The sequence below is a fragment of the Dendrobates tinctorius genome, unplaced genomic scaffold (genome assembly GCF_039654945.1).
Source record: "Dendrobates tinctorius isolate UK_male_01 unplaced genomic scaffold, ASM3965494v1 ptg000011l, whole genome shotgun sequence".
Taxonomy (NCBI): Eukaryota; Metazoa; Chordata; class Amphibia; order Anura; family Dendrobatidae; genus Dendrobates; species Dendrobates tinctorius.
Window position 1 is genome coordinate 64,326,268 of NW_027361679.1, and position 12,905 is coordinate 64,339,172.

A 12,905-nucleotide genomic window follows, 5' to 3' on the forward strand; every position below is an offset into this window, starting at 1 on the left:
AGAGGAGGAGGAGCTGATTGTCCCATCCGAGAGCCTGAGGACTGTGGCTCCGGTTGCCCTTGAGTTAGTACCTCCGGGCAAGACATTTGGCCCTGCCCGTCTGCGACCGGAGGGCCTCTCGTGGGCTCATTCGTCCAGGGTGGGTGGACATTTCGTGACAAAACGGACCTCTGAGCTTCTGGCGAGGACGTACTGGTGACCGCATATGGCCCGTGACGTCAGCGACTATATTCAGGCGTGCGTCTCTAGCGCCCAGAATAGGTCCTCTCGGCAGCAGCCTGCTGGGCTTCTTTATCCTCTGCCGGTAGCGGACAGGCCCTGGGAGATGGTCGGTATGGACTTTGTGGTGGGGCTACCCAAGTCCAGTGGCAGCACGGTCATTTGGGTTGTCACCGACCATTTCTCTAAGATGGTGCACCTGGTACCTCTCTCCCGGTTACCTTCTGCGAGGGGCCTGGCAATGTTGTTCATTAAGCACGTTTTCCGCCTGCATGGCATGCCGGACAAGATTGTCAGTGACCGGGGTCCTCAGGGAGTTATTAGGGTCATTAAGGGACAGCCGACGCGGAGCAGGGGCACCAGTACAAATTAGGGTGAAAAAACTCCGCTGGCAGGTAGGGACTGCTCCAAATAGGGAATCTAGTTAGGACAATTTCCTCCTCTCTTTCTTGCCATTAAGTAATGATTTTTCTTTGGTTACTGGTTGAACACTGGTTAATATATGAGCTTTGGTGGCTTGTGATAATTGAGGTCTGTTGATGTTATTGAATACTATACATTTTGGACTGTTTAAACTGACCTAATACTTCTTTTGGCTTGATTATTCTGTACTCATCCTGAGATATAGCATAAAACAGGGTGAGTAGGGATAGCCACTGCTGAGCGGGGGCGCCATTTGCGTTTCAAGAGGGTGCCAACCTCCGCTGTTAGATAGGGGCCAGTATAGGGCCTATTAGGGATACGTAGGCCATTGGTCCGTCTATCCTGCCTTTTTTCTAAAATGTTTTTTGGCTTGAAGTGAGTCTGATCAGCACTAAGTTGCTTGGTCTTTTTGATATATTGTGGTTTTATAATAATTAATAAAGTATATTAGTTTTAAATTAGTATTTTGTTAGGAGCCACTCTGGACATGGCTATCCGTCCGTCCTGGGACACCAACACAGCGCCCCCTAGCAGACACAGTGGTCACTACACCACAATATACATATGCACATTATAAATCTAGGGTTAAGAACAACCATCTGCCAAAATCTCAGATGAGTATTCAGCAATTAATTTCCAAATCATTGACGTGTGACCACAGAAAATATCTACTGCACAGAGCAGCAATGAATCCAATCTATTGTACTCACTGTCATTTTCCCATTGCGATTTGCCTCTTCCCTTAAGGCTAATGCTTTCAGGAAATTATCCTTCAATTCTTTTCCTGCACTTGACAATATCCTGAAAAATAGGAAATGTAACTGCAATGATGAATATGCATTTACAATTTACATACACTACTTTAACACAGTGACTTTTATTTCAATGTTCTGCAGCCCTGGCGGCTCTGTACAGTGCTTTACTTCATACATACACATCATGCATCATGCATTTAGATTGGCAGCCTGAAAGTCTTGGAGACTGTTCACACTCCAACCATTTTGGAAACAAGGGAAGATAAATCAGCTATATATGGTAAACAGATTAAAAAAAAGCCTAAAATCATGCATAATATGATTGGGAGACAAACCTCATCTAACACTGGTTCCTAAATTTTCAAATGCTTTTGGGACAAACTCCCATAGCATGTAAACCACACCCCAAACATGGGTGTTCTAGAGTGGATCAGGTTATTCTGAAGAGGTTGGGTGCATTCAGAAAAGGGGTGTGGATGGGGGCGAGAATTATACATCCCCAGAAATGCTGACAACTGTAGAGAGTGGAGCAAAATTGTTCATAGGACTGTGGTCCACTGACCACTTTAATGGAATGTTTGGAATGGCTTGTCTAAAAAGCTCATATAGCTGTAAAGTTCAGGGGTATTGTATATATTTGTTCATTACCTGCAAGCACATGGATTAATGATATCTGAAAATTCTTATCATTCTTAAAATAATTTTTCATTAACAGTGGCAATATAGTTATCAAAAGTAAAAGGCAATGAACACTGTTCTTAATGTTATGTAGATCTGAATCTCTGAATCATTACTAATACCCAAGACCGGCTCCTGGTTTTTCGTGGGCCTCGGGCTAAAGAGTCTCAGTGGGCCCCTTTAACACATACCACAATTCATGATGCACCAATACGGCAGAGAAATATATGTATAGTACAATGCCAAATATTTCACTTACTTCTTACATTACATGAGTGATATCTATTGTAAATTCTACTATAGCTCAGAAACCAAAAAAGCATATTCCTCCATACAGTATTATGGGCACCACATAGCTCTCCATACAGTATAATAAGCCCCATATATTGCTTCATACAGAATAATGAGCCCCATATATTGCTTCATACAGAATAATGAGCCCCATATAATGCTCTATACAGAATAATGTATCCCATACAATGTTCCATACAGTATAATGAGCCCCATATAATCCTCCATGCAGTATAATAAGTCCCATATAATGCTCCATACAGTATATGATGGGCCGCATAGAGTGCTAAAAGTCAGTATAATGGACTCCATATATTGCTCAATACAAAATAATGGACCCCATATAATGTTCCACAAAGTATAATGAATCGCATATATTGCTCCATACAGAATGAGCCCCATATATTGCTCCACACAGTATAATGAGCTCCATATATTGCTCCATACAGTATATTGCTCTATCTAATATAATGGGCCCCATATATTGCTCCAAACAGTATAATGAGCCCCATATATTGCTCTATACATAATGGGCACCATATAATGCTCCATACAGTATATGATCAGTCCCATATAATGCTCAATACATAATGGCCTCATATAATGCTCCATACAGTATATGATAAGCCCCATATGTTGCTCGATAAATATTGGGACCCATATAATTCTCCATGCATAATGAATGAGCCCCATATATTGCTCTTCCATGCAGCATATGATGAGCCCCATATATTGCTCCATACATGAGCCCCATATAGTGCTCCATACAGTATAATGAGCCCCATATAATGCTCCATACAGTATATGATGGGTACCATATAATGCTCAATATAGTATAATGAGCCCCATATATTGCTCCATACATAATGGGCCCCATATAGTGCTCCATACAGTATACCATGGGTCCCATATAATGCTCCATACAGTATATGATGGGTCCCATATAATGCTCCATACAGAATGGGCCCCATATAATGCTCCATACAGTATATGATGGGCCCCATATAATGCTCCAGAATATGATGATGGCCCCATATACAGTATAGCCCCATTTATAATGGGCCCCATATAATGTTCCAGGATATGATGGGACCCATATAATGCTTAAAACAGAATGGGCACCATATATTGCTCCAAACATTAAAAAAAAAACCACTCACCTCTCCTCTCTTGCCACTACTCTGCTCCGGACTCCTCTCCTTCTTGCGACTCTCTGCACTGTGACTATTCAGAGCCGAGAGCACGCTATATTGGCATCATTGCGCCCTCTGACCTGAAAAGTCACAGAGTCAGGAGACGTGGGAGATGCTGCAGCGGAGGAATGCGGAGAGGTCAGTATTGCATGTACCAAGGCTTTGAGCAAGCGCCCATGTTGACCGGGTGTGTCAGGTGCTGATGCCGGCCCTGTTAATACCTTAACCCTTTAATGACAGCTAATACGTCTTTTAACTGACCTCTGATATAAGAGAATAGCATCCCTATACAGGTGAGAATCCAGCAGCTGTCGGCTGTACACTATAGCTAACAACTTGCTGTATCACAAATGATCTGTGTTGACACCGTCCATATCTGTTTAACCCCTTAGTTGCTGCTGTCAAAAGTGACTACATCAAATAAATGGTTAATAGATTGTGGTTGCTTCCGCTTTAATCTAATTGACACACAGAGATCATGATTGTGTGGTCCTGATGTTTGCCATAGCATTTCATGGCCAAATAGCGGCCTTAGAGTCTCCTGGCTCTAGCGGTCAGTTCAGAAGTTACCGACATTTAGGTGGTAAACAAACACTTTTTCATTCCTGCTATACTACTTTGCATTAATTCCTGAAAATCACCTCAAGGGTTAATAACTACCTGACAGCAGTTTTCAATGTGTCAGGGGGTGCCGTTTTTAAAATGGTATCATGTTTGGGGTTTCCCAATATATAGCACCCCCAAAGTCACTTCAAACATTGATAGGTCCCTCAAAAAATACATTTTGTAAATTTCCTTGAAAAAATGAAAAATTACTGCTACATTTTTAAACCTCCTAAAAGGCTAACAAAATAAACTAGCGGTTTAAAAATTATGCTGATGATGCTAATGTAAAGCCAACATGTGGGAAATGTTATTTATTAATGTTTTTGTGTGGAATGACTATCTGGATTAAAGGGATAATCATTCAAAGTTTGAAAATTGCAATTTTTTTTACGTTTTTGTCAAATTTCTGATATTTTTTATAAATAAACACAAAACATATCAACCTAAATTTACTATTTTCATAAATTATAATGTGCCATGAAAAAACACTCAAAATCAATGGGATTTGTTGAAGCGTTCCAGAGTTATCACCACATAAACTGACAATGGTCAGAATTTTAAAAGTTGGCCTGGTCACGAAGGGGCTAAAGGGGATTTCCACCTATGGGGCCATTTTTAACCTTAAATGCATGTATTTAGGGCTAAAAAAATTAATTGTAGTTAATTAAAAAGTATGCAATGTTCTACTTCATCACTATTGTCTAATCTTGAGTGCAGAATTACACTGAACAAAAATATAAAGCCAACACTTTTGTTTTTGCTCATATTTTTGATGAACTGAATTCAAAGATACAAGACTTTTTCTATTACACAAAAGGCCTGTTCTCTCAAATATTGCTCACAAATTTGACTAAATCTGTCTTGGTGAGCTTTTCTTTCCTGAGACAATCCATCCACCTCACAGGTGTGGCATATCAAGGTGCTGATTAGACAGCATGATTATTACCCAGGTGTGCCTTAGGTTGGCCACAATAAAAGGCCCTGCTAAAATATGCAGTTTTACAGTATTGAGGGGTCCGGGAGCCTCAGCACAGAGACTATTAGGCACTTTTTAGGCTAGTTCTCATATGCATCTAACAGTGTAAAGTGCCATTGCACAGCCCTGTGTAGGACCATAAAATCTAACTATATTACTTGCTACTCACAATTTTCTCCCCTCTGAACTTTTGATCCCCCTGATGAAGCCTGGAAATCAAGGCTGAAATGCACAGGAACTTTGTGGATCATGTATAGTAGGTCTATTCTTGGGTATTGCTCTTAACAGGGCAGGAGTCTACGCATGGGGCACAACAGGGGATATTAGGGTTACCTTATCACCTTCCCCTTCTGCCAGTGCCTTTTTACCTTGAGCTATATCCACAACAAAGGATACCGGATTTTTTTTGCACTGGTGTTGTCATGGGCACTTTCATGTTTCAAGCACAGTAATCGGAGTATTAGCACTTTTGCATTTTAACATTTCTTCCTCTATATTTTATGTGTATTTACATGTGCATGGCTCTTTTTAGTATCGTTCAATAAAGGTTATGTTTTCTTGGTACTCGCATGGCTTGATATACAAATATCAGAATGTGTAGAGGAAGCTTTACTTGTGAAAGAATGTCTAGTCAGTGTTGAATGTTTACTAGAGATGAGAGAATCATTTCAATCTGATCTGAATTTGTGAAAAAATTTTAGATATTCAAACTATTTGCACTTCACTTCATGTGAATCGCCTGAAATGGCCATCACCATTTTACACATTTCAGAACAGTACGTCAGCCAGAAAATAACCAGATAAGCTCGTTCAGGCTTTCCAATAATGCATATAGCTATCACATCACATGGTGTAGCACAGCCTATCAGTAGGGACTCTCATAGCCTGTATAAAAGCAGAAGCAGGAAATGCAGCAGCCATTTTTTGTGAATCTGGACAGTTAAAGGATGGCACAGCTCACACCTTAGCCATAGAGCTGCAGAGATAGGAGAGAATGGCATAAAACATGTACAGTGTGTGTGATAGCACAGCTCTGCAGACAATTAGCATTTAAGGAAAAACAGTAATAGTAGAAGTAGTAGAAAATAGCATCATACACATTTTTCATGACAATTGGAGGCTTTAGAGTACTTTGCTGTAAATTGAATATTCTGGGAAAATCCATTGAATCAGGCAAATTCGAATTTTAAAAAATTCTTTCATCTTTATTACTTATATCTATTCTACAATAACATAAAATATGATTAACGTCTTTGAGGACATCTGTTTTTACCTCTGTCATATAAGACACAAATATACAAGAGCATATATTTTGCATTAGAGGCCAGAAACATTAACCCCTTTACTCCCAAGGGTGGTTTGCATGTTAATGCCCGGGCCAATTTTTACAATTCTGACCACTGTCCCTTTATGAGGTTATAACTCTGAAACGCTTCCATGGATCCCAGTGATTCTGACACTGTTTTCTCGTGACATATTGTACTTCATGTTAGTGGTAAAATTTCACTCATATAACTTGCGTTTATTTGTGAAAAAACTGAAATTTGGTGAAAATTTCGCAATTTTTCCAACTTTTAATTTTTATGCTCTTAAATCACAGAGATAGGGCACTCAAAAAACTTAATAAGTAACATTTCCCACATGTTTACTTTACATCAGCACAATCTGGGAACCAAAATTTTTTTGTTAGGAAGCTATAAGGGTTAAAAGTAATTTCTTATTTTTACAACACCATTTTATTTTTAGGGACCACATCACATTTGAAGTCACTTTAAGGGGTCTATATGATAGAAAATACCCAAAAGTGACACCATTCTAAAAACTGCACCCCTCATGGTGCTCAAAACCACATTCAAGAAGTTTATTAACCCTTCAAGTGCTTCACAGGAATTTTTTGAATGTTTAAAAAAATGAACATTTAAATTTTTTTCACAAAAAAAATTACTTCAGGTTCAATTTTTTTTATTTTACCAAGGGTAACAGGAGAAATTGGACTGGAAAAGTTATTGTGCAATTTCTCCTGAGTATGCTGATACCTGATATGTGGGGGGAACCACTATTTGGGCGCATGGCAGAGCTCTGAAGGGAAGGAGTGCCGTTTGACTTTTTCACTGCAAAATTGGCTGTAATTCAGATCGGATGCCATATCTCGTTTGGAGAGCTCCTGATGTGCCTAAACAGTGAAAACCCTCCACAAGTGACCCCATTTTGGAAACTAGACCCCCCAAGAAACTTATCTAGATATGTGGGGAGCACTTTGAACCCCCAAGGGCTTCACAGAAGTTTATAACGTACAGCGGTACAATTAAAAAATCATATTTTTTCCACAAAAATGATCTTTTCACCTACAATTTTTATTTTCCCAAGGGTAACAGGACCCAAAAGATATTATGCAATTTGTCCTGAGTTTGCTGATACCCCACATGTGGGGGTAAACCACTATTTGGGCGCATGGCAGAGCTCGGAAGGGAAGCAGCGCCGTTTGACTTTTTTGGCTGGAATTGAGATCGGACGCCATGTCGCTTTTGGAAAGCCTCTGATGTGCCAAAACAGTGGAATCCCCCAATTCTAACTCCCTAACCCCAACACACCCCTAACCCTAATCTCAGCCCTAACGGGAAAATGGAAATACATTTTTTTTTATTTTATTATTTTTCCCTAACTAAGGGGATGATAAAGGGGGGTTTGATTTACTATTTATAGCGGGTTTTTATTTTTGGCAGCTGTCACACACTAAAAGACGCTTTTTATAGTAAAAATAGTTTGCGCATCACCACATTTTGAGAGATATCATTTTTCCTTATCTTGACCCATGTGAGGTCTTATTTTTTGCAGGACGAGTTGAGGTTTCTATTGGTCCCATTTTTGGGCACGTGACTTTTTTTATCGCATTTTATTCCGATTTTTGGGAATGAACGAAAACCAGCATTTCATGAATTTCTTTTGGGGGGTGCATTTACACCGTTCTGCATGCGGTAAAATTGATAAGGCGGTTTTATTCTTCGGGTCAGTACGGTTACAGCGGTACCTCATTTACATTTTTTTATGTTTTGGCGCTTTTATGCAATGAAAACAATTTTATATAAAAAAAATGATTTTTGCATCGCTTTATTCTGCGAGTTATACCTTTTTTATTTTTTCGCTGATGATGCTGTGTGGCGGCTCGTTTTTTGCAGGACAAGATGCCGTTTTCAGCGGTATCATGGTTACTTATATCCGTCTGTTTGATCGCGCGTTATTGCACTTTTTGTTCGGTGGTATGATGATAAAGCATTATTTTTTGCTTCGTTTTTTATTTTTATTTTTTAAGGGGTTCGCTAAAGGGGTTAACTAATGGGACATTTTTATAGGGCGGGTCGTTACGGACGCGGCGATACCAAATATGTGTACTTTTTTTTTTCAAAAAATTAACTTATTAAGGGAAAAAAAATTTTTTTAATTTATTTAGCGATTTTTTACAAACTATTTTTACACTTTTTTTTTAACTTTATTACATTGTCCCAGGGGGGACATCACTGTCATGTGACAGATCGCTGATCTTACACATCACACAGCGTTGTGACAGATCAGCGATCTGACATAGGTGCTGCACAGGCTTCCTCATGCCTGTGCTCTGCAGGCAGTGAGGAAGCCGGCTCCCTGCAGGCCCCTGAAGGTCCCCGCCACTATATTGGATCCGGGGACCTGCAGGGAAGGAGGCCCCCACAGCAGCACTGCACATCGCGCTGTTGTGGGGGTCTCAGGGAAGCATGGAGGGAGCCCCCTCCTTGCCGATGCTTCCCTAAACCCCCGATACACTGCGATCGTGTTTGATCGCAGTGTGCCAGGGGTTAACGTGCCGGGGGCGGTCCGTGACCGCCCCTGACACATAGTGCCGGGTGTCAGCTGTGATAAGAAGCTGACACCCGGCTGCGATCAGCGGCACTCCCCACGGGGGGCGCCGCTGATCGCTATGACGTACTATTCTGTCCTTGGGACTTAGATCCCAGGTCACATGGACAGAATAGTACGTCTAATGTAGGAAAGGTGATGACTGACCTTCTGATAAAACTTTCATAGTTTCCTAAATATTACTTAATAAGTCTACCAATCTACTATAGGGCTGTAATAACAACTTTGTGAGATAATACAAAGGGGTTGACAGCTTTAATACTACATTTGAGGTTTTAAATACTAAATGATAGTAAATTTGTGATTGCTAAGTTGAATCTCTGCCATGGTTATCACAGAATTTGGCTTCCAGCGGAAAGTACACACGTGACTAAACATTAGAACTAGTGTTTAACCAGTTAACTGAGAGCTACCATCTACATGAGTCCGTCATAACACAGTCACAACCTAACACAGAGACATAAGCTGCCTGCCGACTATCAAGTCACTGCTGTATTTAATAGGCAAAATAACATTGGGAATGTTATCTAGTGTTCAAATCTGACCAACATTGTCTAAAATATTACAGAAATTGCATTACTTGTATATAGTTGAAGTCATTCACTTAGGATACAGTCATAAAAACTCACATGTATCCGCTATACAGGCTCTCTGTCAACAAACTCAGCAAATTGTTCAGGATATCTACTATACGACACAAGCAACTTTTCCAACATATTAGAGTTTACTAAATCTGCAAATTAAATGTTTCTTATTATGCTTTGGAGTCTTTAAAATACTAATCTCACTGTTTACCTGTCCTGCTAACCGGCCACCCTCTTATTTCCATCTTCTCCATATGTGCAACATCCTTTTGGACCTTCTTCACTCGCTAGGGATTCCAGGAGCGAGTAGACCTCTGACGTATGTCGTACCACGTGTCGTAATATCACCTTACAATGTGCATCACCTAAGGCACCGACTAGACTACCGGCGGTGCACGTTATACTGTCAGAGGTCTACTTGGCACTGGAGCCCAGATACAAAGTGAAGAATGTTGAAGTGGATGCTGAATGGCGGGAAAAAGCCAAAAAAAGCTTGGAGGTGAAAGGTACAGGAGAAAGGGCTGGGGTGGTGGCAGGACAGGTAAGTGACGAAGTATGATGTTCTTATTTAACCAATTTCCTTGCCCTTTACAATTTAGCAAAATGGAGGCCAACTGGTTGCCATATTGCTGAATTCGTCTGAAACAAATGGCTAAAGTTATGGATTCTGGAGAATCTGAATAATTGTAATAGGCCTATTCAATTCACCTCAAATAAATTCGCTCATCTTTATTCATTCTATCAAAATTCGACTTGGTTCAATAATGCCAGCTTTCTGTCTACAATTGTAACAGCAAGCAGGGGTCATTATTGAACTGTGAAGCCTTTTTGATTTTAACAATGAATAATTTTTTTCCTATAGGTTTAAATTACAAACACAATTTGTTATATCATTATTAACAAAAAAATATATCTGCAAATATTTATCTATATGTCTATGTATTGCTTTCCATGACAGCTTTTTTTGTATTTGTTTCTTTTGCATTTCTGTTTCATATGCTAAACCTGTGTGCACTTTTCTTTGTTTTTTTCCAGCGTAACGGGCAGTATTTATTGTACACTACTCAATATTGAAATTGCAACACCAAGAAGTAAATCTCACGGAATTATGCAAATCAAGGGATAATTAGACATGTTAATGATATGCAAATTATGAAAATAAGAAAATCATATTTAAAACATCCTAATTTATTCTGCATTAAGTATGAGCATCATGCACATAAATACACGCACCTTCACCATTTGGCATGATATCAATGGGGTTATTAATGGTTGTCTGTGGAATGTTCTGCCATGCTGAATGCACTTTTCACAGAAATCACCACAATCTGCTGCTAGCAGCTCCCTTTTGACCAATAACATCCTGGATGTGCTTGATGGGAGGCAAATTTGGAGATGCTGCGGGCCATGGTAACACATTAAGGCTGCACACTGCAGTACGAGCAACATGTGGCCTGGCTTTGTTGTATTATAAAAACAGCTCCTTGGACACTTTGGAGAAATTGCTTTACCACTGATTACCCGGCCAATTCACTTTAATGTCAAGATGTTAGTGTACCTAGCATGAAGACTACAGTGGTGGTCCAGCTACCGTACATTATGCCATCTAACACCATCTCAGGAGTAGGACCACAGTAATGTTCCCCCATAAAGGCCTCTTCATGGCATTGCCTAGTTGTCTACAGATCAATCCACAGCTATAATTGCATCCAAGAAAAGTGGAATTCTGGCTATCACTGAAGAGTATAGACATCCACTTCCAATGCTTTGCACTATGATTACTTATAAGAATGGTGATGGGAGGTAGACACTGTAAGGTGCCTTAGTCTCGTTATGTGACATCCCATTTCACTTGCCATACAGAAAGGATTATTATGTTCCAATCTTCTAATCTGACTATCCATTGGTACAAAAAGTCACCTCAGTGCACCTCTTGCTTTCATAACATTTCATCATTGGTCTCTCAACCAAAAGGACATACAATGATTAACAGTACTAATGTCTAGGCCTATGCATGCTGTGATATTCAGGAGTGTCTGGGGGAAGGCAGCTGGGGCATGTGCCCCGGGTTCAGCCAGCAGGGGGGCGCAGTCAAGCCGCCTAATGTGGCAGTCCCCAGTGTCTCCCCAGGCGGCTGCAGTCTGCCACCCCCTGGACTGTGAGTCAGCTGTTCTCTGTGTCAGCTGTCAAGCTGACAGCCAGCAAAGAGATGCTGCAGCGCTCTGGCTCCCAGGGATCAATTGTACGCTCGTCTGTAAGAGGCAAGTACAATTGAAGCTCTGACAGCCGGGTCAGAGCGACGCCAGCAGCGTGATTAGGTCACGTGATCACACTGCTGACATCACTCTCCGCTCTACAGAGACGTATATTTGTGGTAAGTGCTCCAGTAGAGCTGAAGACACCAAAAATTAAGTGCACGGGGATGGGGGGATTTAGCTTGGGGATGGGGGGATTTAATGTGTGGGCTGAGATTTGGAGTGGGGATGGGAGGATTTAATGTGTTGGGGGGGATTTGGAGTGGGGATGGGGGAATTTAATGTGTGTGGGGAGATTTGGAGTGGGGATGAGGAGAATTAATTTGTGGGGGGAGATTTGGAATGAGGATGGAGGGATTTAATATGTGGTTGGAGATGGAGGATTTAATGTGTGGGAAGATCTGAAGACACAAAATGAGGAGCAAAGGGGGAGATGCAGGGCATGTATGAGGAAACAGTATGGGGGCATGTAAGAGGAAACAGTACGGTGGGATGGGGGCATGGATGAGGAAACAGTATGGGGGAATGGAGGGCATGTATGATTAAACAGCATGGGGTATGGGTGTAGACACAGTATGGAGAGTGGGGGGATGGGTGCAGACAGTATGGGGAGCAAACGGGGGAATGTATGCGGCCACAGTATGAGTAGAGATCCAAAAAATGTATGTTGACATAGTATGGGGAGTGAGGGTGATGGGATGTGTGTGGACACAGTATGGGGAGTCTGGTATGAGTGAACAGGCAGTATAGAGAGTGAGAGAGTAAATATATGAGGAGACAGTATGGTGAACAGGGGGGATGTGAGAGGAAACAGTATGAGGGAGGGGAATAGTGTGAGGCGACAATATCGGGCGAGAAAAGTGATTGGGCACAGAATAGAGACTGAGTAGTGGGGGCGCAGCATTTGTGACAATGTAAGGGTACAGCCAGGAGGGGACAGTATACGAAGGAGGGGGAGTGTGATGAAAGGGTGAAGTATAGAGACTGAGCCCTATAGGGAGGATACAGTGTGAGAGGACAGTGAGAAAAGGGGT

The 12,905-nt window shown here is 41.1% G+C and overlaps 1 protein-coding gene across 1 annotated transcript in view; it reads right to left on the reverse strand.

The window, feature by feature from the left end:
* Window positions 1-12,905, reverse strand: part of CFAP299 (cilia and flagella associated protein 299) — an 887,436-nt gene that overhangs the window by 581,985 nt on the left and 292,546 nt on the right. Inside the window, exon 3 of the mRNA XM_073543005.1 lies at window positions 1,353-1,443. Within this exon, the coding sequence (XP_073399106.1) occupies window positions 1,353-1,443 (91 nt within the window). The remainder of the gene's footprint in view (window positions 1-1,352; window positions 1,444-12,905) is intronic.